The sequence below is a fragment of the Amblyomma mixtum genome, chromosome 9, assembly GCF_055824585.1.
Source record: "Amblyomma mixtum isolate Tamu chromosome 9, ASM5582458v1, whole genome shotgun sequence".
Lineage (NCBI taxonomy): Eukaryota > Metazoa > Arthropoda > Arachnida > Ixodida > Ixodidae > Amblyomma > Amblyomma mixtum.
This window is the reverse complement of record NC_143020.1, coordinates 31411122-31437623: the sequence shown is the minus strand read 5'-3', so window position 1 is coordinate 31437623 and position 26502 is coordinate 31411122. Positions and strand designations below refer to the sequence as shown.

Here is a 26502-nt window from a genome sequence, read left to right as displayed (position 1 = left end):
GAAGGTGCCCCTAGGCGAAACGAAGCCGAGACAGGAAAGAGCACAAAATCAGTGCTTTTTCTGGCCCAATCTTTATTTCGCAGTGAGGCACATTCATATTCACATTCGTTCTGCTTTACTGATGTCAGAATGGACCAACTAGCTCCGCAAAAGTTCTACTTGACCACTTAACAACTTTTCCTTTCCTCCGCACCTGCGCCACGACTGGCTCAGTTCCCTAGTACCGAGTTCATCTAAACGCGTAGTCGTTAACTTTGGGTAACCTTGCTCACATAGAAACTGACTCTAGCTACCCATGTCAGGCTCAAGCAGACGAGGCTTAAAACCGATTATCTGCTGATTTTCCCGTGCATTCATGAATCAAATCTGACGTGGCCAAAGATGAAATCGCTTCGAATACGATTTAAATTTGTATTAATAAAGTTGTGTTCAGCTTTTCTTTCCGAGATGCCGACGAACTAATTCCTCTGATTTTTATTTCTTCAGTGCTGGTAATTGAACATTGCACATCTTCTACAATACACAGTTTGTCACAAACAAAAGGTGTGTTTGGTGTGTTGAGATTTAACGTCTCAAAGCAACTCAGGCTATGAGGGACGCCGTAGTGAAGGACTCCGGAAATTTCGACCACCTGGGGTTCTTTAACGTGCACTGACATCGCACAGTAAACGGGCCTCTAGAATTTCGCCTCCATCGAAATTCGGCCGCCGCAGCCGGGATCGAACCCGCGTCTTTCGGGCCAGCAGCCGAACGCCGTAGCCAGTGAGCCAGCGCGGCGGGGAACAAACAAAAGGGAGATTGGGTGTAGCGTTGGAAGAAATTCGTACGGAGGTTCAGCACGCTCAACTCTTGCGCTTTGTCAATACCCTTTGTGAACAAGCAGTTAGGGAGGTTGCTATTGCGGACATTATTTCGACGTAGAAAGCTTTCGCTTTGTCTCGTCTTAGCAATTGATACAAGAGAGAGAAGAACAGTTACGAACTATTGCACCAAGGTAATAACATACCTGGCCTTGAAACGACTTAACTGAAGTGTTTCATCAGGCTAGTGATTACGAATACGAACATCTCTGCCACGTCTCGTTGAAGCTCTCTTAAACTATAATTGAAGATCTCACCTGTCCAAAATAAATTTATCTTAAAATAATCAGCCCTGAAATATTGTCGCGACAGAAAGGCGCCACTTGGGAAGACAAGCATTCTTCACGTCGTTTTGTTGCCTCTGTGCTCTCGTGTGCAACTTCCATACATCTTTAGTTTGCTAAATGTGAAGTAGGCTATAAAAAACCAGGAATAAAGTAAGTGTAGAAGATAGTTAGTTGGCCGATCTGACTAATGTGCCACCTCCCGCTCTATGTAATATACTGAATGAAACAACGGCGGAAGTTAGAATCCTTAATTTCTGTTTGAGTTCAGTTTCGATTGAAGTAAGCTGTGGTTGTCTTCATGTCTAAGCCTTCGTTATCGTATTACGTATAGTACGCACGTGCCACCATCTCAACTATCATGTGATAGTAAATAGTAAAATCAGACACCAAAAAATAATGCCAAGCTTTTGCAACGCTGCCCAGATAGAGCTATTTACAGGCACGTGGACTTGCGCGAATGAAGATCGTTAATTTAGTACAATACCTGTGATCACACTGCTGGTTTCAAGGACCAAAGTTCTGATTTGTAAACGCATTTTTTTTGTATTTTTGGCATATTTTACAGCCATTGCATTTCTCGCCACCAATCACAGAATGGGAGTACTGGACATTGATCTCAATCCGAACTCTGAGGCAGCTTCTTTGATGAGAGATATTAACGACTTCTTTTCAATGCTGAACACTCTGACAACAAAGTTTCCTTTCTACCGTTATTTCCCAACACCTTACTACAGACGGTTCCTACGGCGCACAGACAATGCTCTCAGGTAAGGCCCTCTTTATTTCTGTTGTCTGTATTCCTAAGCCATCCCGCTTTCATGTTTTTCTCAGGCGAGAGCTGTATTTGCTTTAAAAGTGACGGGAGCGCCGACCTGAACTATAATTCACTGGCCTCCTATTGGACACCCAGTAAGGGGCAAAGAAAGAAAGTTTGGAGGTGAAATAGCGGCGTGCAGGGCGGTCAACAGTGAAACGAAGTGAATGATACCAGTTGATAGTCCAGTCGTTGTGTGTGCCTCGTCTCTCCTTTGTCGCCGTCTTTTTGGCTGGTTTTTTCTTAAGTATGTACCAACTCAGTCAGATTTCAACTCTCCTGAATGATACCACTAGTCTTCTGATTTACTTTTCGCTATATATCGACCCTTACTTTGTCATTCAACCATGCATTACCAACCAGGCCTGTAGTCGATTCTACTGAAAGGTTACAAATGGTGAATGCACCAAAACGATAGCGATATAAAAAAGACAGAATAGGGGGGTAAAGGGAAAGAAGGAGAAGATAAAAAAAAATCAAGTTTGCTAAAGAAAAGATGTCTGGTTGTCCTATCTTCTGCATTAACCACATACCCACAACAAGATGTATTCCCGTTCAACTTAAGATACAATCCATGCTAAGGTCATGCTCGGACAAGTGTTTGTTTATGCTTTGTCAGACGTGACAGTAACGACCATTATAGAATCTTATCAAGTGTCTCTCATCTCAGGTATGGAAGCAATTCGAATGAGTTTCACAGTACACAGGGCTGACTAGGGTCACACCACGTGATCGTAACTGTGCTAACTTTTTGAATGAGAAAGAGGTGGCGGCCACTGCGGGGAAGGCTGGACGAGCGAAATTTAGTGCAACCTGTGCTTGCGTGTCTAAATGTGCCCGTCGAAGATGTGTATTGTGCTCAAAGAGTGCGGCAGTTCGACTTTGACCAAACAGATATGTAAAGGGCTCCTAGATAAATTAACACTGCATGCGCCACGTAATCGGGTTATGCTGCGCCATTCCCGTCGCATCAATTGCAGCGTAGGTTGTTTAGTAGATCGCGTTAAATAGAGACGATGTAAAAGTCAGGCTTTTGCATATGCGACCGCAAATCTATGTTTTCGCATGCTACACGCCCTTATGAAAGTGGTGTAACAATCTGAAGTGAGCTGTGTACCTCCTTAAAAAAGGAAATGCTCTCTTAAAGGCTTTATTTATTTCAGTTCGTAAAATCTTTGTAATGTTGGGCATTTCGCGGGGTATTGTATGGCACTTATCTTACAAAAATGACGAGCGGATCATATCTGATAAAGCAGTTAGCATAATATTTCTCATAATAAACACAGCCAATCTATAAGAAACAGTGGGCATAATTACTTGAAGACTGTCCAGCTGAAATTATCTGTTCGGTTGGAGGTATTCAGTAATCGCCCATAGATTTTAAGGAGATTACAAAGCCAGCTTTTAATTTGGCATGACATCTCCCTTTCATAAAGTCGAAAAGTGCAGCCTTTCATTCCGGTGCCGATAGGGATGCCGACACAAGTCCAGTCGTGTCAAGTTCTTTCTGCGTCCTCGTCTTAAAATGTTGGGCTTGATTACTTTTTGAAAACTTATTAACTCATGCGGACACTGTGGTGTGTATTTCTTTGTTTTTTTTTCACATTGTTTTTGATTGACTATATTAATGTATTTACTATTTTGCTTGTTGTTCACATTGTCCTTGATTGACTTCATAATTTGTTTACTGTTTTTCTTTGTCTAGTTTTATTTCTAGTTTTTATTCTTTTTTCTCTTTCCTTGTTCTTTTTTTGCCTTTTCTTTGTATGGCCGAAAGACACTTGTTTCCCCCCCCCCTCCTTTTGTAATGTCCCCACGGGACCCTTAAGGGTTCTTAAATGATGATGACGATGACACGTAGAAAACTTCTCTTTTAAAACTACGGTTCTTAGGGAGCACGCAAAATATTTCCTTGCGTTACACAACAGCGATCATAGAGACGCTAGTAAAGGCATGTCAAATGGAAAATGCCTTCCCTTTATGGGGGAACGTAAAAGCTAGAAATAGCTACGCAGACCGGATGGTCGCAGCCACAATGGCGTGTACGAGAAGTCGTGCTGTTTCACTGTCAGTAACGGAGCGCACGGATGCCATTACGGTGGAAGCAGTGTGGAGCATGGCGATACTGCCGAACTGGCGACAAGTTGCCGTCGCCCACTGCACATGCCGACGAATGGGAACTGCTTCTTGCCACTGAAAACAGCAAGCAAATTTCCGGCCTAGGAAGAGAACTCTAGACACAAATTAACATTTTCGTTTTAAAAAGCATAATTTTTTTATCACATAAACGCATGTCTTAGTATATGGGAGAGCCCAAATTAATCACCTACCCGCTCCCCTCTCTCGTCCGGCTGTGGTAATTCTTCGGTCCTTGATTTCGAGCTCTTAGCTGACATGGCAGCAGTTTCCGATACACAAGGCCGCCTCGCCCTTGTGCTGGCGAGATGGCGTCTGAATTCAGGATGCGCTTCATGAAGGCGGCGGCTATCTGGGTGAGATATCTTCTGATCGCTAGCCTACTCCGCTGGTTTAGCGCAACGGGCTGCTACACGAAGGTTTCAGGACTTATAATTTCCTTATTAATGGCCGATCAAATCTGTTTATTATCACGACAGCGTTAATATTCCCGTTCTACGCAAAATTCAGCTTCGTCAGTGTTACGTGAAAAAAATCCCCATAGAAACAACCTAGGTGGGTCACCTAGGCCATGTGAACTTGTGGCCATGTGAACCACCTTGGCAGGTTACAGGTAAATAATAAATTATTCGCGAGAGGATGCTTGCATCGCTGAACCGCTGCACCACTGCAGTCGGAATGGTATGAGGACTCCCAGGGATTTATGGATGTAAAGTAGATAATTACGTGCTTCTGCAAAATTAGCCATTAGCCCATTAAGTCCTTCGCGTCTTGCCATTAAGGCGGAGCTTATGTTGCGCCCTCTGAGTTTTAGCTGTTATTGCGAAACCAATACTACACCAGGTTTCGAGCCTTCAGCGTAGCGTGGTCCGGTAGCTACGCTTTACACCACGTGACTACTGCCGTCATACCAGCGCGAGAGCTGGGCTACCAAGTCGGCTCTTCAGCGTAGCGCGGCTCGTAGCCACGCCGGGCGTTTCGCGCTTCTCCCACTAGGTGCGCTGTGGTCTAACAGGTGGTGTGACGTCATAAGCGAGGCCGAAGATGGGCTACCAAGTCGGCTCTTCAGCGTAGCGTGGCTCGTAGCCACGCCGGGCGTGTCGCGTTTCTCCCACTAGGTGCGCTGTGGTCTAACAGGTGGTGTGAAGTCATAAGCGAGGAGAAAGATGGGCTACCCAACCCGATTCGTCCTGCAGGCAGTAGACGCGGCGCACTGCGTTCCTTCTTTAGACGCGGTGCGCCGCGTTCCTTCCGTTAGAGGCGCTGTGCTCGCTTTCGCAACCTACCAGCCTTAACCAAAGCTAAGCCCCCGCCAATTTTTCTGTCTGGATCGTACCAACCGCTCGCATAGAAGGACACGTCTTCAGCGATGTCCAGCAACGGTACGTAGAAGCCAGCTGACCGAGAGGTTGTTTTGTTGATGTTTAGAGGACGGCAGCAGGCGTCACTCCTAGGTTTGCTTGCATTTCTTTATTTAGTTTTTTTTCCTGTGGAGTTTATTTTCTTCGCAAGAATAATAAACGGCGCCAAAAAAAAAAGTCGTAATTAAATTACCCTCTCAATATGCACATCAACAGACCCTCCGCGGTGGCTGATTAGTGACGGTGCTCGGCTGTTGTGCCCAAGGACACGGCTTGTGTCCTGGCTGCAGCGGTCGCGTTTCGATGGAGTCGAAACGCAAGGTGTCCGTGCACAGGGTCACGTAAGTGCGCTTAAAAAAAAACGAAACGGTTGACACTATTACGGAGCCATCCACTACGCCATCCCCGAGAACCCATGTAGCATCGGTCATTAAACTGCATATATCATGCACGTTCTGCATAATCATTTCGTGCATTATATTTCATGCATTAAAAAAATTTACCAAAATGCTGCCACTTATATCGTGTGCCTCGCACCTCGTTCTGAAAATAAACCACTCTTTTCAGCATATTTGACAAGAAACGACCACAGGACTTTTAGTGGAGTTTAAAGCTCTGAAGCTGCGCGTGGATTACAGGAGACACACTAGTGGAGGTTTCCCAGTTAATTTTGGTTGCCTGGTCTGATAGGATCGGCATTCGACCGCCGCGGATGCGGCTTCAATATGCCTCTTAGGGTGACATTAGTAGATCGCCTTTTCTTTTGGGCTGGCCTGGCGCGAACATAACGAGCGCTTTTAGGGCACACTGATATGTCAATTTTTCTGTGTTCGCCGTTTTCCGTTTTGTTCAAGGATTTCCTTTTTGCAGCCGCCATTGAAGGAAACAAAAATAATGCAAATAAGCCATTTACGCACTTTAATATCCTTGGTAACGGTAGTGAACGATATCACCTGTGGAATGTTGTGGTATTTTGCATGTTTGTAATTTGCGCAAAAAATGAAGGGTGAAAATATTTCTCGATATTTCCTTTCTAGATACTTTTTTCAAGCCGTGTTGGCAGCTGCTGAAGAAGCGGTCAGAAAAAACAGCCCGAACAAGGACACTCTTCTTGCGAACCTCGTGCTGTTGGGGGGCCTGAAGGAAAAGGAGCTATTTACTTTTATCGCGGACTGCATTGCTGCTGGCAGTGAAACGGTGAGTCCGCGCTACTAATAAGCTTGGCTTATAGACGATGACAAATAATGCAAATAGGCTTCAATAGACGCTCCTTCCTCCACTGAAACCTGGCGTATCACTTCAGGCTTTTTGATATGCGTTATTTATTAGAGGCACCTGATTAAAGCGAAATTGCTTCCAAGAATGCCCATCCTTGAGGGTGTTTAATGAAGGGGACGAAAAAGTCAACAAATATAGTGGCATCTCCTAACTTTGCTCAGAGATGCCTGAGAAACCACTGTACATTTAAATGCGCAGGTAAATTTTCAAAAATTTCCAGGCCAGAGATTCAATGTTTCTTTTCACATGAGTCTTGCTTTTGTCAGCAGAGGGTGAACCCGGAAGGCGCGTTTACTCTCCTCGGTGTATCATCTCTGCATGGAGAGAGTTCAGGGCGGTTGTTTCCCGCGAAGTTCACCGGTAGGCGATTTTGTATAGCTTTCTCGTGGCTGCGTTTACGTGCAATATTGAGCTAGTTTTAAGCACACTGCAGCACGAAAGACAAATGTAACTAGTGGATGCTTGTTCCTGCATCGTTCAGATTATTTGCTCTATGGTGAGGTATATGCTGCTGTACTTTGTTATAGTAGACTAGGTGTTTCTATTACAGGTCACAAATTTTAGGGCTCCTTGGAAAGTTTTGAAAACGAGCCTTTGTCTGCTCAGCGAAGCCATAGACTTATTTACTTGTCGCTATAGCGATGCTAAATAAGAGGTTGATGTGGTCGAAGTCGGTCATATTAAAGTTATGGCTATAAGAACTGGATGTTCGACATGCATAGCAGCTGTTATGTATTTGACGCCTACCGAGGAAAGTTTTTTCGTTCGGAAAAGAAACCTTTGCAAGCGCGCGTTGTTCTGTAATTGCCGGGGCCAACTGCAACTTGTAGCGACCATTTCATTTTTTTCTGGAATATATTTTTACTCCTCAAGACATTCTTATAATTAACCGCCGAAAGGGCTTTGGGGCTACAAGAACCATGCGGCAAAACTAGATTAGGAAGTGTCCATTTGGCCAAAAGAACTAAATGAAACAGATAGTAAAGAGAAATTGGTTCTTGTTTGAATCGAGTTAATCAAATAAATTTACTGAAGTGTAATGATAACAGTGCAGTCACTATGGCCAGGAAGTATGACAGCCTTAAGCCGACATGTTTTGCGAAATGGTGGTAGGCTAGAGAGCACAAATAATAGACTTTTGTCAGCGTAAACTTTACTTCTTTTACAACAATTACATGGCAGGTGTCGACCTTTGGGATCAAACTCTCAACTACTATACGATTGCCATAAAAAAGAAAGAGCCTGTTAATGACAAACAAGCTACACTTCGCAATTGTGAACGCCTGGACAGCGTACTAAGACAATGAACTGGCGTGCTGGCATTTATTGCTTTCGTAAAGATCGTTGGGAAGAGTTATTGTCTGGCTAGTTGGTCTGATACTTGAAACGCCACCATCATCATAAACCTGACAACGCCAACTGCAGGGCAAATGCCTTTCCTATGCCACTCCAACTTACCATGTCCTCTGCCAGCTGCGGCTAAAAGTTGTTAATCTTATCCGTCCACCTTAATTTCTGCCACCCCCTGCTACAGTTGGCTTCTCTTGGAATCCAGTCCATTACTATTAAGGACAAGCGATTTTTTTGCCTTCCCATTACATGCCCCGCCAAGGCCCAATATTCCCTCTTGATTTGGACTACGATGTCATTAACTCGCGTTCGTTCCCTTCCGGTCTCTTACCGCTACGTCTTTCATTTTTCTTTCCGTAGCTCCCTGCCTTGTCCTTTACTTAAGCTGAACGGACATTGTAAGCCTCACGTTTCTGCCAAATAGGTGACTACCGGTATGATACAGCTGTTGTATACTTTGTTCTTGAGGGATATTGGTAAACTGGCTTTCATGATCTGAGAAAACCTGCCATATACGCTCCACCCCATTCTTATTCTTCTAGTTATTTCCCACTCACGACCCGGATCAGCGGCCACGACCTGCACTAAGTAGGCGTATGCCCTTAGCACTTCCAGCACCTCGCTACCAATTGTGAACACTGCTGTTCCCTTGCGAGACTTCTAACAAATTTGTTTGTTTTTTGCATGTTAATTTTGAGACCTACCGTTCTGTTTAGACTGTCTAAATCCTTGATCATGCTTTGCACCTCTTCTCCTCAGTGACTTAGCAAGGCAATGTCACCAGCGAATTGCAAACTACTGAAGTATTCTTTATTAACTGTTCTGCCGAAAATGCGCCCGCCACAGGCCTAGAAACACCTCCAGTAAACAAGTAGTGAATAGCACTGCCGATACTGTGTCTGTCTGCCTGCTTCCTTTTTGGGATTTTATTGCTGACATCAAGAAGGACTACGGTAGCTGTGCAGTCGCTATAGATATCTTGAGTATTTTCCCATAATACTCTTCTACACCCTGATTCCGCAATGCCTGCCTGCCTGACTGCTGACGCTTCCACCAAGGCAAATGCTTTCTCGTAATCAACGAACGCTATATGTAGTGGTTGGCAATGTTCAGCACATTTATCAGCCACCAGTTTGTTAGCGTCAGTGTCATATACGAATGTCTGCCCAATCATTAGGTTGATGGCAGTCTTAGGCTGTCGTGATTCCAATGGAGATTACCTTAGCTAATACCTCGTAGGCAACGGACAGTAACCTGATCGGTCTGTAATTTTGCAATCCCTTTACGTCCCCTTTCTTATGAACCAAGATAATGTAAGCGTTCCTCAAAGTTTCTGGTACGCAAGAGGTCATAAGGCATTGCTTATGCACAACGCCATTAAGCGCCAATAAAGTTTTTTTTTTGCTCACAAAGACGATACATTGAAGACAAGACAACCGGACGAGCGCAAAGCATTACTATTCATTGCCTAGGTCTTGACATCCTGCATCCATCCTTTCGCAGACAGTCCGCCTCAGATGTGTCTGATATTTCCATGACTAAAGTTGAAACTTCCCGTCAAAATTACATGAGCAACAGCAATTCCAGTATTGCCAAAAAGATCATGTGGGCCTGAGAGAAGTGTTAGTATCCTGTGCAAGAGCCACGGATATTTCAATAAAAGTAACGCCACCAAGTAGGAGTATGGAGAAGTATTCACTGCTGCTTTGGGCACGGCAGAGCCTACCATAGAAAGTACACCAGTGTAACTTTTAGTGCGAAAGCTCAGCTTCACAAGGTCTGACCACCTCACCGAGTTTTTGCTAAGCTTCACCTTGAAGGCGACCCTGACAAATCGTAGGCTAGGAAGACGCAAAACAGAAATAAAATTAGTATTGCTGCGACTGGATTTTGAACACGTGGCGGCGCGAACAGATCAACCTCGCGAGCCGTTGCACGAGGGCACTATGCTATAGCCGCATTTTTTATTGCCTCTTACGACAGCTACAGCGAACTACTATAGTATTCCAATACAAGGGGAGGTGTAGATGTTTTTTTTATTAGCGAGGGCCGCCATTGAAAATATGTTATTTGCCAAGTTTTGCTACACTCTTCGGGTTTGGTTTTTGTAATCAAGCTAGTGTAAGGAAAACGCACAGAGTGTTTGTGATGTTCGTTTCGCAATCAACCTTGTGTTGTGTATGTGTTTGAGATTCTAATTCTAGTTCGATACCACTGCTGAATTATTTTGCTAGGTGTCTAGGTGTAATTCACTTTGCCCAAGTGATTTCGAAGTCAGTCAGCTTTTGTTCGCACACGCTAATTTGTGCTTTCAAGAAGGAGCCCTCTTGGTGCGGTGAAGAGACCTCTTGCACTTACTCGCCTCGTAGAATACTACCTGTTCTACCCTCGGCAAAGTACTAATGGAAAATGCACTGCGCAAAGCTCGAACTGTAAACGTGAACCGTTTGCTGTTGGGGCCAGGGTTTGCCACACTGTCGAAGATCTGAATAGGAAGCAGAAAAGACATACGTGAGGATAGAAATGTTTTGTTTTAATTTAATTGCTGTACACACAGATTACTTATGTTAACTTTGCTTTCACTGGGAGCGTTCCATGACATGGCTGAATAGATATTAAGACTCTTTGAACGCTTTCCTTTAGATGTTGTTTGTGTCGAATACAAGTGACTGCGGCAGGATTGTCTTTGAGCAATGTAATAGGCTATGGCAATCAATTGGTTTGATATTTGAATACCATCACAAAAGACCTGTGGCCGAAAGCGGGCATCCAGGGTGTATCTAATATCTCGGTTCTTTGCAGACAGCAGCGGCAGCCACTTATTGCTTTTACTGCCTGGCATCGAACCCGGAAGCCCAGGAAAAGGCGAGGAAAGAGGTATTCTCGGCTATGTCGGATCGGGGACCCAGCAGATACACTCAAATGCACTATGTAAAGGCCTGTATAAAGGAAACGCTGAGGTAAGCTCCTATATGTTTACGTGCTTCCTATCGAACACTTGCGATAGGAAACATTTTATCCGGCCGCATCAAAAATTTGTTGTATTTTTGAGATAGCGGTAATAGATTAGTATTTTGGAAGTGGCCATTTTATTCTATCTAGTATAGGTCTACCCTTTGTATCTTTGAGAATAAAATTTTCTGCTTGTTTAATGGCAGAGTGACAGAAGGTTCAGCCATTTTTCTCAGGATTACTTGTCGCATAGATGAAGAGCATGTGTTGCTGCATAAATGAACTCCTGAAAACATCACGAAAATGAAAATTGTCGGCTTGTATATCAAAGCAGCGGAGTTATATTAGGCTTCCACAAATATTAGTGTGGTATTCAGGAGGGCTTGTTTGAGGAAGCCGCTTATTTGTGCAAATGTAGCAATGTTAGCGATGTTCGGTAGAAAATGTATTAACTGGCTCTTATCATCGGTGTTTGTAGTTGCTCTTTGGAGCGCTGTCTTTCTTTTTCTGTATGCATCTACTGCAAGAAACACTATTATATATTGCCCTGTGCTATTTCATCATCTTCATCATCAGCCTGACTACACTCACTGCAGGGCTAAGTCCTCTCCTATTCACCCTGTCCTTTGAGAGCTACAGCCACCGTATGCCCGCAAACTTCGTAACCTCTTGCACCCACCTAACTTTCTGGGTCCCTTGCTATGCTTGCCTTCGTTTGCTATTTACGGAAATCTGAATTTTCGCCACGGTGATCCGTGCTAAAGGAATTGCGCGCTGTGTTTAATTCCATGCAAAGTCCCAGACAGGCAGAACAGATGGTGTGCGAAAATATAAAGGTTTCTGAAACAGCTTAACTCATGTGACCCCTGTATAAGTGCTGCCTTCATGTCGCTTATCAATAAGAAGTGCGGAACTAGTGTAGTCATTGGTACTTTCACAATTTGCATGAATTAAACACTGGCGCCATCTATCGTGGATATAGATCCATGACCCACCTCCTGGTTCAAAAACAGAGTCGCTAAGCTCGCTTTGGTTGGTATTCGGTAGTGCTTGTGCTGCTTTTTAAAAAGAATTAATATTCTGGCAAGGCCAATGCTTGAACACGACGGCATAGCCTGCATTTATTGAAAGCGAGATGGACGGCATGTATTTTTAAACAAATCGTAAAGAACAAAATTATTTTATGTGTGCATAGACTGCCAATCTGGCGCTTATACTATTCTTCACGGCCATCAAGGGTGATATTTCATAGACGGCTACTTAAAGAAAATTGTCTCAGCGGCAGTAACGGCTCTCAAGCGGTCTATCTTTAGAGATCAGCCGGCTTACGGTTGATGGAGGCCGCCGTGTACGTTGTATCGGTGTGTACCCTGCTGAAAAAAATTCTATGATGCAATAAACTCATACAGTTTATCAGACAAATATCATAGACTTATCATAACAAATCATAGAAAATTATCATTCAAATGTCCTACATTTCTGTAAACTCATACAGTAATCATAGAGATGTCATAGAATATCATACGAATTCTATGATATATCATACAGATTGTATGATATTCTATGACGAATTATCTATGAGGTTATTGCATCATATAACTTTTTTCAGCAGGGTTTCATGACCAACAACGTCATCCAGGCGCAGGTTGAATGTTGTTGCATTAGGTTTTTGATTTTCAACCATCACTACATGCGAATGCGTAGTGGGCAGGTGTAACCTACAAAACCTTGCTCCTGACGGGAACCCTCAATAACAGAATGGCATTCTTCCGTTCTAGTTGAATTGAATATATTTGTGGAGGCCAGCTCTAACATTCGGTCATAGCACACACATCAGTGTTGGCTGTGTGCCTGGCAGCGGCATAAAGGTCAAGCTTACTACTACAAATCGAACCGCGCTGTCAGTGAAATGTCACCTCTAAAATGCATATGGACAGGCTGCTCATGCCTAGTGATAGAAAAGTAGGGACTTTACAGCTCTTCGAGAACAGCAGCTACGATGAAGATGTCTTACTTAAAAAGTATATGACAGTGTAGGCTGTTAATAGTGAGACAGGTGAAGTTTACCGATGTACAGTCTTTGTCAAAGGTTTGGAGCCAATTGGGTTTTCTTTTGAGCCACACTGTGTCGTTCTTAATGTATCTCTAGTGCTCCAAATTTCCTGGACATGGGAAGATTTCTGGTACTGCCTCCTGCAATAGGTAGGACTTCCATGAATGCTCCTGAAGTCCCAATATAAAGCTTAGAAGTGAACCCCCTGGGCTCTAAACTTTTGACAAATACTGTACGTATTTTTTCAACATAACCTGAGGTGCTGTAATGGACAAACGTTTCCATGATGCGTCTTCGTCGAAAAATATTTATTCTTGCGCTGCCAGATAAATGACGTCAATTAAATCACCGGCCCACAAAGCGCACGCGTGCTATACCTCCTGTAACGAATTCCACTTGATAGCGGGAAATTGTGCGTAGCCCAAGAAATAATCAAGCCTGAGCTGTGTGCGCCGAGAAAGGCACCACTGTGAGCGAGAGAGTTCGCGGTTCCAAAATGTGTTAACTCGGTTCCTGCTCTTCTCCGCAGCTATCAGGGCCGGTCCTTCTGCCTGCTACCGCTTCTCCAACGCAAATCGGAGGACAGCACCATCGAATTTCGCGTAGACAAATGCAATAAAAAAACGCGATGCACCATAGGAGTGATAGGAAAAAAGCACGCACGACTCCTCCCGGCCAGAAAAGACTCCGTCTGGCAGGAAAAGTTTGTTTTCAAGCCACATAGATGGCGCCAGATGCCCACCCCCTTCTCAATAAAGGGTGGCTGATTTTTCATAATCTTCAACTGTGCCGCAAGTTCATCGTTTCCTGTAAACTAGAACGCACGAAATGCCTGCCTGAGTTAAGAGAAACGTCGCTGAAAGCGCTTGTTGTGTGTGCGTCTCCCATCATCACCTTCGCTTTGTGCGACGTTGCCCTGATTTCTAATCAAACAAATCTTCACATCTGAAATTAGAAAAGACCCTGCCGCCAAACAGATGCCAGTCACTATCGCTGCCCGCTTCTTCTCAACATCCAATGACTCCAATACACACCTGCGGGCAGCAATAGACGAAGAATGCTAATGCCCTCTAACATTTTTCACGCTTTGCTTAACTGAAATTTTCAGCTACGGTGCACACATGCTGATAGTGGGCGCTAGTGCGATCTCCAATGAACAAAACATATTTCCTTATTTCTGATGTGGAAGACGAGTTGGAACTTACAAAGTAATAGCCTGCTTCGTTCACTTGTAGCTGCAACTGTACATTCGAAATCCTATCTTTGTGAGAGGAAAACAACGAAAACAGGTTGCGACTGGGAAAACTATGAACAGATGATTGCTGCGACAAACTCGGTGCATTTACTTTTTCAGGTTCTACCCTGTCGTATCTGCTGTCCACCGTAAACTTGACCACGATGTTGTGATGTCTGGCTACGTCATTCCCAAAAATGTATGAGTACCTTCTGTTTTCCTTTTGTTGTGATTAGTGATTGCGATGCCATGCTTAGTATCGTCCTTTAGAAGTATGTGATGAACTAAGAACCAAATTCAATTAAGTTGTTAAGCACTAACTGCCCCTTGTCATTGCCTAGTGACCTTAAAATACAGCAGTGAATCTTCTCGAGAAAGATTGGTAATCATCAACGAGGTAATGTGATACACTTGGTGATGGTGAGACAGGAACTTTGCTTTTTTTTTAAATGACGGCGCCATATGCTACGCTACATCTTCTTGCGTCACCTTGTAAGGCGCTCTTCACTTCCTCTTCGCATCTTATTCCTCCGCACCACTGCCGCTGTAAATACCATTCTAGATATTTCCACTCCTCTAGAGTGAAGGAGCTGTACACTGGAGCTGTACAGTGCTGCCCTATATTAATGCTTTATAGTTGGGCGCTGTGTCTTATGCGCTATTGAGATTGTACATTCTCTGTCTGACATGTTGTGCCCATTTTACGTTGGACTCGTATTTCCCAGACCGTGCTTCGTAGCGAGTTGTTCGTGTCCGGAAGGCTAGAGGAGAACTTTACGCGGGCCTCGGAGTTCCTCCCCGAGCGTTGGTTACGCTCCGGACGTCAGGACGCCGAGCCGTGGACACTGCATCGGTTCGCCTCACTGCCCTTCAGCACCGGGCCACGCATGTGCATCGGACGGAGGATCGCCGAGATGGAGCTCTGCACGCTCATCGCACAGGTAACGAGTGAAAACTACTAACAGAAAGAGTTTAGCTCCTCAAGAGCCATGATTGGAACCCGAAATGTTTGAATGTGCTTTATGCATTTAAAGTCGCTATGTCTGTTGAACGCATTTGAACTTAAATAATGAAGAAATGCATATTTTCGGGCTCAGAACCGGCCGTGGTAGTTCAGTGGGTAGGGCGCTTGGCTGCTGAACCGGAGGACTGCGTTTTTACTCCGGGTTTGACGGCCGCGTTTGAATGGTGGCAAAATGCAAGATGCCCGGGTACACCTTGATGTTACAGAACGTTATTGAACTCCTCGAGCAACTAATATAGTGCGGAGCTCTCCGCTACGCTGTTCTCTATAGCCAATATTTCACTTTGAGGCATCGAACACAAAACAGTAATAACAGGGCTAAGAGCCGAGTATTCTATTATGTTTGCTAATATGAAAACTTATAACAACAAGCTTCAAAATGTAAACAGACAGAATGACAGTAGTTCTTCAGAAATCGACCTACAGGAACTGCTTGTTTCAACGGAAAGAATGACGATTTATCTCTTGCAGATTTCGCTCTGGAGGAGATGAGTATATCACTTCGAGTATGACAATTCATCTTTCCCGGAAGTCGCAGTGGCAGCTTTACTGCCGAACTTCCGCTGGCTATAATCAGTTTTACCTTTAGTCCGTCAAGAAGTGCCGCCTTGGGCGTCACTATCCAGTAGTGGTGCATTTGTGACGAAATAGAGGAACTTATCTGAAAGCATTTTTCGACTAATATTGAAAGCAAAACCCCCGCATCTTCGTGTTGTATATGCCGATCGTATGAGAGTCATGTGATATTGGATCCGTTCTTCAGAGCTGACGCTGCCGTCACCCGCTATACCAATTTCTCAACACTGGCTCTTACTTCATGCCCGGCAAAGCAGCGCTCTTGTTACGCGGAGACAAAATGTACGTCGCTGCTCTTGAAGAAATCGATTCTGTCATCTCGGGTAAAATTGGCGTTCCATTCATGAGGAACGGATTTATAATCCGTACAAACCAGTGCTTTGTTAATGATAAGTTTGGCTTTTCCTTTCGAGGCAATCAATAAATCAATCAATCAATCAATATATCAATCAATTAATCTATAAATCAATCAATCAATAAAATCAAAGATATTGCCACGTTTCCACAAGCAGCCGCTGGGCAGCTGCTCTTCGCAAGTCGCGTGCGCCGGCGAATGAAAGAGGAAGATCAGTCCCGGCCTGCTCTGGGTGCCTGGTCTTGGCTTGCTCTCCGGTGCCGTCCAGATCAACCCCCCATTAAAGCCTTTCGGTTACGAGCCCGAACGACTACGTAACACTGGTGGAGGTGCATTCAAGATCCCATGCCCCGGACCTCTCCTCGCAGCGGTTCATTGAGTCCCTACCGACTCCCGCTGGTGTCTACGCCCGTACATCGCAGCAGCCGCCGCATTCACGGCCTCTCCCCAGAGTTCGGTCTCCTTCCCGACCGCCCCGTTGAGCTTCATCTCATGGCGCATGCGAGTTCCTCTCATCTAACCCTCCAGCAGCCCCGTGTGCCGACCGGTTTCCATGGCGCTCCTGCTGAAGACGTCGATGACTGGCTAGAGCAGTTTGAACGGGTGGTCAACTTTAATCAGTTGAGTTTTGCCATGAAGCTGCGCAACGTATACTTCGCAGTGGAAGACGGCGCCAAAACCTGGTACGAGAACCGGGAGACCACCGGTCTTCAAAGCTGGGATGCCTTCCGCCAGCAGCTGCGCGATACGTTTGCCAGCCCCGACAGCCGCGACCGAGCGCGCCGCCACCTGGAAGCCTGTATCCAAAAGCCCAACAAGAGCGTCGCCATGTTTGCCGAGGACGTGAGCCGTCTTTGTCGGCGGGCTGATCCCGACATGACGGAGGCCGCGAAGTTGCGCCACCTGATGCAGGGGGTAAAAGAACATATTTTCGCTAGTTTCGTCCGGAATCCCCCCCCCCCCCCTCCCAGACCGTTGCCGACTTCATCAGTGAGGCAACCCTCATTGAGCGAGCCCTGCAGCAATGTTCTCGACGTAACGAGTCTGTGTGTGTTCAGCCCTTCAGCACGGTGGCCGCTTCGTGCAGCACCAGTGAACATTCCTCTTTGCGAGAGTTGACCCGAAACGTAGTTCGCGAGGAGTTCCGCAAGCTCAACATCATCTCGCCTGATCCGACAGCCACTGCCCTCATTGAAGTCGTGCGCGAGGAGATCCGGCAAGCGTTTGCACCTCCTCAGTTGCTGCCCGAGCCACGCCCTCTGAGTTATGCAGCAGCTGTCCGTCAGCCCGCGGTGCCTCCCGAGCAGCCTCTCCCGTTCGACTCGCAGCCGCAGTCCATTCTGCCGCCACCCTCTTACCAGCGGCCACCGCAGCCGTGACTCGCCGTGCCAAGGCAGACATCTGGCGCACTCCTCGTCAGCGGCCGCTCTGCTTCCACTGCGGGGAAGCCGGCCACCTCTATCGGCGCTGCCCCTACCGTGAACTCGGGCTTCAGGGATTTTTACGTTACACCCCGCGCCCACGGTTCGGTCCTCAGTCAATTCTCTGCCTTATCCAAGCGAGCACCTTGTTCCGGGGCCCTATGGGTGCGCTGTTTTAAAATGAGAGGCGATGAACATATCAAGAGCTATGGCACAGATAGATTTTGTGAGTTGAATTCTTCTTGTATCGATACAGTAATTGATATTCCAATCAGTAGATTCAGCATAAAGTGAATAATTAAAACGAATGATCAAACTTCGGTTATTAACTAGCAGAACAGCTACCGCCATCGAATTATTTTGTGTACGTTGTCACCAACACAGAATCAGTGAACAAAGCATTTACTGGACCATAACAGTCAATTTTTTATAATGCTGCAAAGTATGTATCAAATTTCTCGTACACAGCCTGCTGCAACAGGCTAAATGGACTATTTATTTAAGCTCCAAAATTACCCCCCCCCCCCGTAGGAATAGCGGTATCGGTAAATGGAGAGTATTATGGAAATCATACTCGAGACTATAAAGGAAGAGATTCAATAGCTAATTTTGACGAGGATAGCGATGATGACGCCCGCATGACTTGCCCTTTTATATGTAATGCAGTGGTACTTCACAAGAAAAAAATGGCTCAGGCTTAACTTGGTTAAGCCTGGAGAATGCGAAGCATCATCGTGTCGCGTAATTTGGAGGCGCACAACCACAGCGACGGCGTGAGGTGGGCCCCCGTTTCTCCACTGTCGTGACGTCATCGTGTCACGTGGTGTGACGTCATGTATCACGTGATTTGGAGGCGCACAACCACAGCGACGGCGCGAGGTGGGCCCCCGTTTCTCTACTGTCGTGACGTAATCGTGTCACGTGGTGTGACGTCATGTATCACGTGATTTGGAGCCGCATAACCACGGTGAAGGGCTGAAGTGGTAGCTAAAGTAGTATGCTTCGCATAAAACTCCCTGAACATGAAATGCCAATCGAAATTCTTATTTTATCAGCATGGAAACGGCTATGAGAACATTCTGTCTTGTCGTACAGAATAATAACAATATGACACGGCTAGCGGTAGTCAAAGCGACGAAGAGCTCACATTTGGCATTTTCTACGGCAGGTGCTGCTCAACTACCGGGTGGAAAACTACCACGGAGACATCGGATTCCAGTTGCAGCTCAGTGGCCGGCCGAAAAGACCAGCTAGGTTCCGCTTCACGGAGCTCGATGCTGCATGCAGACCACAACTAAACTACTCGATTGGCGATCCCTAAATGGCTCCAATAAAACATCGGAATGAGTTTAACTTTCTTGATTGCTTTCTAAAGATTTCGATTAAACTTTTAGCTCACATAGGCCATGTTTTCTGGATGGCACAAAATCGCAACCAGGTCTCAGTGATAAAAGCCTGGAAGAATATTGCCCATACAGCCAGTGAAGAAAAGTAACGTGAGTACGGTTTTCACTGAGGTGAGGTAACTTTGACGGGTTGTTCCAGGCTGTGGAAAGCTATCTGATCCTGCAGTCTGAAGTTTAATCCTAAGATACGAGCCAGCCATTAAGAAAAGCGTTGTAGAGCTCTGTGCAATGAATTCAAGAAGAAATTGTGCATACTGTCATTACTGTGCAAATTGGAGGAAACCACACTTGAATGCCTTCGCGCGTGCTGCATAACAGGCACCAGGAGTTCAATTATCGAACATATTTTTTTTTTGTTTTTTAGCGCGTTTCACTTTCAGTTTAAGCATTCAAGGCCGGTCGGGAGAATAGGTAACCAAAAGGTATTCATGCTAGCGTTGTCTTCTTTGGATCCATCTGGTGTGACCGTATTTATTTGTACTCATTTTACATTTGTTCCCCTTTAAGAGAACATCGCACAAGGGTCAACCACGTCTGAAGTTGAATTATAAATGTTAGCCGTATTTTATTCAAATATGAAATGCTATGAATTATTCGGATTCCTCATTTTGGGCATAAATAAGTTTTGCGTCCTGAATCGAACATTCTTGTCTGTGACCTTAAAGGTGCACTGAAGAGGAATCTGAACTTGTCTTTTTACCGCGGGAACTCAATCTACACGTTCCGAGCTTCCTTAGAAACTGCGATTTACTGCCCTGTGTGGCCGATTTCCCCAATTAAATCGAATTAACGTCCGGCTCCCGCCTTTTTTTTTAATTCTGCCTCGTACGGTGGGCGGAGTCGACCAACGCGTGGAGCGCCTTTCAGCCAGTCCCGTGGCGGCTTGCCGCTCTGCTATCGGCGGAGTAATACGTAGTAGTCCGTAGTAGCAAATAGTCCGCGTGTATTTTTATTTCTTCGGGCTTATTTTGCGGCTATATTATCTGCGAATGAAACTATTTATTTATGGAAACCTAAAAAACAAAATAAAGCGAAAGCAAAGCCTCCACGGAACTGGGTGAAAGGCGCTCCACGCGCTGGTCGACTCCGCCCACCGTACGAGGCAGAATTAAAAAAAAAAGCGGGAGCCGGACATTAATTCGTTTTAATTGGGGAAATCGGCCACACAGGGCAATGAGTCACTGTTTCTAAGAATGCTAGGAACGTGTGGATCGAGTTCCCGCGGCAAAAAGACATGTTCAGAATCCTCTTCAGTGCACCTTTAAATAACGCGCGAAATGATTTCTGCCAAAGCTGCAAAACTGCTCGCTGTCATAATCATCAGCAATCTCGCTATCTGCTCTGCAGTGCCAAGACCTCTCAAATATTTCTGCGATTAAACTTGTCTTGTGCCAACCTCAGCCACCAAATCCCTGCAAACTTCGTAATTTCAGCCACCCACTCGACGTTCTTGAGCGCACTGGAAGGCCTGCTTTCTTTATACCCATCCACTCCGCTACCCTTAGCACCATGGGTTCTCTTGCGTTCCCATTACTTGCCTTGAGCATGCGTGTATCTTCTCCTTGACCTCGAATAAGACATCATTGACATGCGCTTTTTCCCTGTCCCGTTCTGCTTTCTTCCTCTCTTTTAACGATCCAACTAGCATTTATGTTTTCATGGATCTTTGTGCATTCCCCAGTTTATGGTCAGGCCTTCAATGGTTTTGCTTCATAGTTTTGTACCATTAAAACACAGTTGTTATGGAATTTCCTCCTGAGATATATTACTGATCATTACCTGAGACTTCCATCCAGTCGCAGTACCTTCCATTCTAATTTGATTTCTTATTTCACTGCCGTCGTCTTGATGTTGCCTTGCCACATCGAATGCTGCGTGATTTATCCTGAAGAGTCGCTACTTTCCGAGATCAACATTACGTGACTTGAAATCAGTATTTGGACGTACAATTCGGCTTTCCCTCTCTTTCTACTGAATCATGCTCTTCAGTTCGGTTCCTAAGTTCTTAGCAAGGAGACTCCATCAGTAAAGCGAAGATTACTACAGCGGTCTTTAGCATCTTTTATGTCAACCCTTTTCCTGATTTCTACTGATGACGTTCTGTGTGAACCATGCTGGTGGCTGCGCAAGGCTAGAACCTTAATATACGCTTCTTCTACAGCCTAGTTACTCAGTGTTTGTTTGTTTGTATGTTTATTGTTTCAGGGATTCTGTCGGTGTAGGGGGCAAAGGTAAAGGCAAAATGCCTGACAAAGCCTCTGCGGCCCCACAGTCTAGGCAGCATGACGTATCATTCACACACATATTTGCCGAACATATCTTTAAAGGGAGACTGAAGCACTTTTTCTGAAAATCGGGCTGGCAGCGGCATCCTATAGTTTTTCATGCTGTATACTGGAATATCGCATCCAAATAAGGCAAAAACAAGCGCGAATTGCCTTTTTTAGCCGAAATATGCGGCCTGTGCCGCGGGGCACGCCGCGCGGCGCGCCGCCGCCCGTGATTGGTCAAGAGAGGTCGTGACGTCACTTTGAGGACTGGAGAAGCTGCCGATGCGGATCCGGCGCTGCGTTGAGGGCAGATCGCAGCTTTCCGTGTCGTTGTAAAAGCGAATACGGCGACTATTTTTTTTTACTGACCACCGAAGAAAAGGATACTACAGTTTGCTCATTCCACGTATCGCCTGAAACCAAAAAAGACACAAGCAAAAAATTCTATGCCTAGCACAAGCATACGCCAGCGTGAAAGACGCTATACAGACCATGCGTAAAAGGTGCCAGCACAACATCGGCTCGTATTCTCGGAAAGGAAGGGGTGCGAACAATACTTAAGTCAATTACCACCACCGGACACCTCCTGGCTCGCCCGGAAGAGCGTCATCCTAAAGAAAAGGCCCAAAGCACTGTGTAAATCCTGTTCTCAGTACCCGGCGTTGCAGGTTGGGGCAAGAAAGTATTTCAAGGGAACGATGAAGGAGCACAAAGTTTGTGTCAAAATTAGCGAAGCGCAGTGGCCAAGCACTGCGAGGCATGTGACCACAAGATAGTGACGCAATCATGGTGCGCTGGAAACCAAGCCAAATACGCGCACAAATACGCTTCACTCCTGGCGCGTTCAGCAGATGCCAGAAAATATTAATGGCTGCCTCGGGAACGTTCGCCCTTCCTAGATTTGCAGTTTAGGTTCAGTGAAGTAGTTGCCAACTATATGTGTGTTTAAAAGCCAAGCTAGCTGCAACTCGCCCGTTGCCACAACTTGATGAAGAAACCGAGTAAGGTTGCGGTGTTTTTTTGCAAAAACTCGGTTGGCATTCATTTCTCTCATAAATTTGCATCCGAAATCAACGTAGAACGCTTTGATTTTAATTGCTTAGCTAGGATTAAACGAGATGCCGCATATGAAGAGCTTCGATGCTTGCTTGCTTTGCTTTATTGTGCTTTGCTCTGCTTGCTTGCTTGTTTGCTTGGACACGTCGAACCGAGAAAAAATCACTAACCGAGCCTTGCTGAGCACGTCTCAGGTGGTCTGGCCGCACTTAAGCTGAGGAGAGCGACACATTCTTAAGCCTCTATATGGTTTCTTCAGGGGCTAAGTGAGCATGTTTCTACTTTTAAAAGAGGCGCTTCTTCGGAATGGCGACACGCCTCTTAGGCGCGAGGAAATCGATGGAACTGTGTCATGGTTCAGCCGCGCCTTTTCGACAGAAATTTCCAGAGATCACACTAGGACAAGCTCTGCCTGTAGCCGCTCTTACGAAAGTGTTGGAGACGCGCCTCAGCAGTCGGGAAGAGCGGACGTGTCTCACGTCGGCTCCGCCGAATTTTATGATCCTTTCCCGAAGCATTTGCCGAAGCGCTGCGACACCATCTGGCTACACTTCCAGAACAACGAGGAGACCACCCACCCTTGTTCAGGTGGGACCGTTTTCTCAAATCCTTCGAGAATTTGAAGACCAAGCGGATCGCGCGAGTTGCTAAGCCTAACAGTTAGGCCACGACTCAGCTGCCCGCCGCGGCTCCGCGGGCAAATTCTGCCGCAAACCATGACGACCCTGACGGGATACGACCCGGAGGGGATGCAGATTGTCACCATGCCGCAGGCGAAAACCCCAGTTTTCGACAAGGTTACGGAGGCGATTATCCAACGCAAGATAGAAGAGTGGGAACGCGCATCAGCCCGTGACAACCACTCGGCACGGCAAAAAGGTCGAACGCCAGATGGACGCGTCACCGCGGCAGGGGATACGCCGCTGCAGCAGACGCCCCGCACGCAAGTCAAGCGTTGGAAGCCTCCTCCGCAGCCGCGTCTGGACAAGCAAGATGCAGTGATCATAATCAAACCTAAAGGAACGCTGGATCTCAGCAAATTCAGGGGAAGCAACGCGGTCGGAAACGCCTTGCACATTGCTGCTGGCGTCGACAAGGGCTCAGCCGAGCTCAGCGTTTGGCCCATATGGGAACAGAACATCATCGTCGTCGGGGTGCGAGACGCCTAAATAATCAGAAAGATCCTGGCAATTCACGAAATTCAGCTTGGGGACAAGGCACAGGCAGTGTACTCCTACCTCCGCCCCTCCGACGACACTTGCAAAGGAGTAATACAAGTGGACCCGAGGGTTTCCAACGAAGACATCACGAACGCGCTTCGCTCCCCGGACGCACCAGTGGTGAGCGTGAGAAAATTAGGTTCCTCCAACGTGGCGGCCATCACGTTTGAAGGAAGAAAGGTTCCGTTTCACGTCTTCTACTATGGTGAAGCGGTTCCAGTACGCCTATACAAGAAAACAACGCCAGCCTGCGCACTGTGCGGGAAACTTGGACACCGGGCGGATGTTTGCCCTTGCCCTTCGAAGTCAAGATGTCCGCAGTGCGGTCAGCAAGATGTTCCAGAATCCCACGACTGCCAACCCAAGTGCACGGTCTGCGAAGGTCCACATCCCATGGGGTCGAATCATTGCAAGTACAAGTACCGAACATCACAAAAAACCAAGCCCAAGACAGGAGAATTCAACCACCGGTCAAGATCCAGGCTTCGGAACCGGTCCGGCAGCAGAGGTCCATCGAGCAGCGGGGACCGACTGACCCACCAGGACCAGTCCAGCAACAACTCAGCACCACCCGGCTCACGCTCTTCAAGCAATGGACCTGGGACTACCGATAATGTGTCGCACAACAACGGCAGTCGTCCAGCCGAGAAGACAACAGGACCCCATAACAAGGAGCAGCGCAACGGCAGCAAGGTGAGCTGGGCAGATGTAGCTGCCTCCTCCCCCGAAGCGTTGGCTTACAAACGACTTAAAGCAGAGATTGAACAACTAAAATCAGAAAATAGCACATTGAAACAGCAGTTAGTCATCGCAGTCAATCCAAACAACACATTACCTCCATCGACGCAACAGGCATGTCCGATGGAAGAAGATAGGGCAGAGCTACACCCTCCGTCTCCACACCAGTTAGATGCTGGCACCCCCGAGAGGCAAGCAACTACACCAGACGCACCCCACCAGGCACCAACTCCGCAGGCACCACCATCGCAGGCACTAAAGCAGCAATATACAGAGCACCCCCAAACCCAGGAACGCATCACTCGCTTGGAAAAAACAATTCAAGACCTCATTGAAAATAAATTACAAATTATGATCGAGACGACAATCAAAAGTATGTTCGAATCAGTTATTAAACCCATGATGGAAAACCTCGAACCAGTTTTAATAAGGATGCAATCGCAGGAGATCAGAATTGACCGCAAACTTCAGGAATTATCAGATGGTTCTCACAACAGAGGCACAAAGCTGCAGGGTAAAATGGGAACTCGCCGTCTGCCAAGCACTCAGCCAGATCTACAACCTGAGGGCGCACCACATGATGAGGCACAAGTTTCTAGTGTTCAGCATGGCTCCACAACGTAGACATAAACTTACTATCCTACAGTGGAACTGCAGGGGACTAAAACGGAAGAGGGAAACATTACAGCAATACATAGACTCTCATCCCGATACGCCGCAAATAATAGCCCTGCAAGAAGTGAATATGGAGGCTAAGATCAGAGGATACTCAACACATCAAACAAATCCCTCGACATGCATCTTGGTCCACAAATCATGCACGGCAATAACTGTAGACCTTAATCTAGACAGCGACATTGAATATACCTTCATAAAAATACTGCCACAGCACAGAAACAGCAAGGGCACCTATATACTCAATATATATAGTCGCCCCAAACAGCACCGCGTAGCCTTCGACGTGATCTTTCTTAAAGCCCTAAGAGAAGCCCAAAAAGCTCCCCTAGCTATAGTTGGCGACTTTAATGCTTCTAGCCCCCTATGGGGATACCCCAGGGAAGACACGAAAGGCAGAAAACTAGCATCCGCCATCGCTGACATGGCCCTGACCCTACTCACGGACCCGCAGCACCCGACGCGAGTCGGCACCAGCGTAACGCGGGATACTTCTCCCGACCTCACGCTCGTCCGCAATGCCCGCAACTATGAGTGGCTCAATACAGGAGAGACCCTAGGCAGCGATCACTGCGTGCTGCAGACCATCTTCGAAAGCAACAAGCACAGCAAACCACGAGGGCAAGCCAGAATTACAGACTGGGAGACATTCAGAAAGGACACCAAACTAACCACATCCGAACAAATAACCAGCTACGAAGATTGGGCGGCTTCCATTCTCGACCTTAAAGAAAAGCTCACAAAGTCTCTTGCCACCACGGAGGACCACCCAGCTGTTGACAACCACCTCCTACACCTTTGGGAAGCAAGACGTAGTCTTATAGAACGGTGGAAAAAACAAAGACACAATCGGAAACTAAGACTTCGAATAGCCAAGCTTACTATTCAAGCAGACCAATACGCATGGGACCTCGCTCGCACCAATTGGCTAACGAAGTGCGAATCCCTCAAAGGCCGCCTAGACACCAAGGCTACATGGAACCTTCTGCGATGCCTAATTGACCCTCCGAAAGCGAAGAGTGAACAACACAGAAATTTGCATCGAGCCCTACACAGCTTTCAAGGCACGGATCATGAACTCGTGGATGAACTCACGCGTCGCTATATCTGCACCGCGCGAGACCCACAACCCTACAATAAGGAGTACCGTGGGGAACCGAACGAAGACCTAGACAGAGATTTCACTTCAGAGGAAATCATTGCAGCACTAGCAGATATGCGCCGAGGCACAGCCCCGGGACAAGACAAAATTACTATCGGACTTCTGGCCAACCTCGGCACGGAGGCTCTGCAGCAACTCACGGATTACATAAACGAATGTTGGCGTACCGGCACCATTCCACAAGCATGGAAAACAGCCAATGTACACTTTATTCCCAAACCCGGCAAGAAAATCAGCATTGAAAACCTGCGCCCCATATCCCTCACGTCGTGTG

The 26502-nt window shown here is 46.4% G+C and overlaps 1 protein-coding gene across 1 annotated transcript in view; it reads left to right on the top strand.

Annotated features, from left to right (window-relative positions):
• LOC149328655 (putative cytochrome P450 301a1, mitochondrial) overlaps positions 1 to 19022 on the top strand; it is a 41315-nt gene extending 22293 nt beyond the window's left edge. Inside the window, exons 5-10 of the mRNA XM_089559052.1 lie at positions 1713 to 1914; positions 6496 to 6655; positions 10889 to 11046; positions 14446 to 14524; positions 15051 to 15266; positions 18870 to 19022. Coding sequence (XP_089415178.1) covers positions 1713 to 1914; positions 6496 to 6655; positions 10889 to 11046; positions 14446 to 14524; positions 15051 to 15266; positions 18870 to 19022 — 968 coding nt within the window. The remainder of the gene's footprint in view (positions 1 to 1712; positions 1915 to 6495; positions 6656 to 10888; positions 11047 to 14445; positions 14525 to 15050; positions 15267 to 18869) is intronic.
• The last annotated feature ends 7480 nt before the right edge of the window (positions 19023 to 26502 follow it).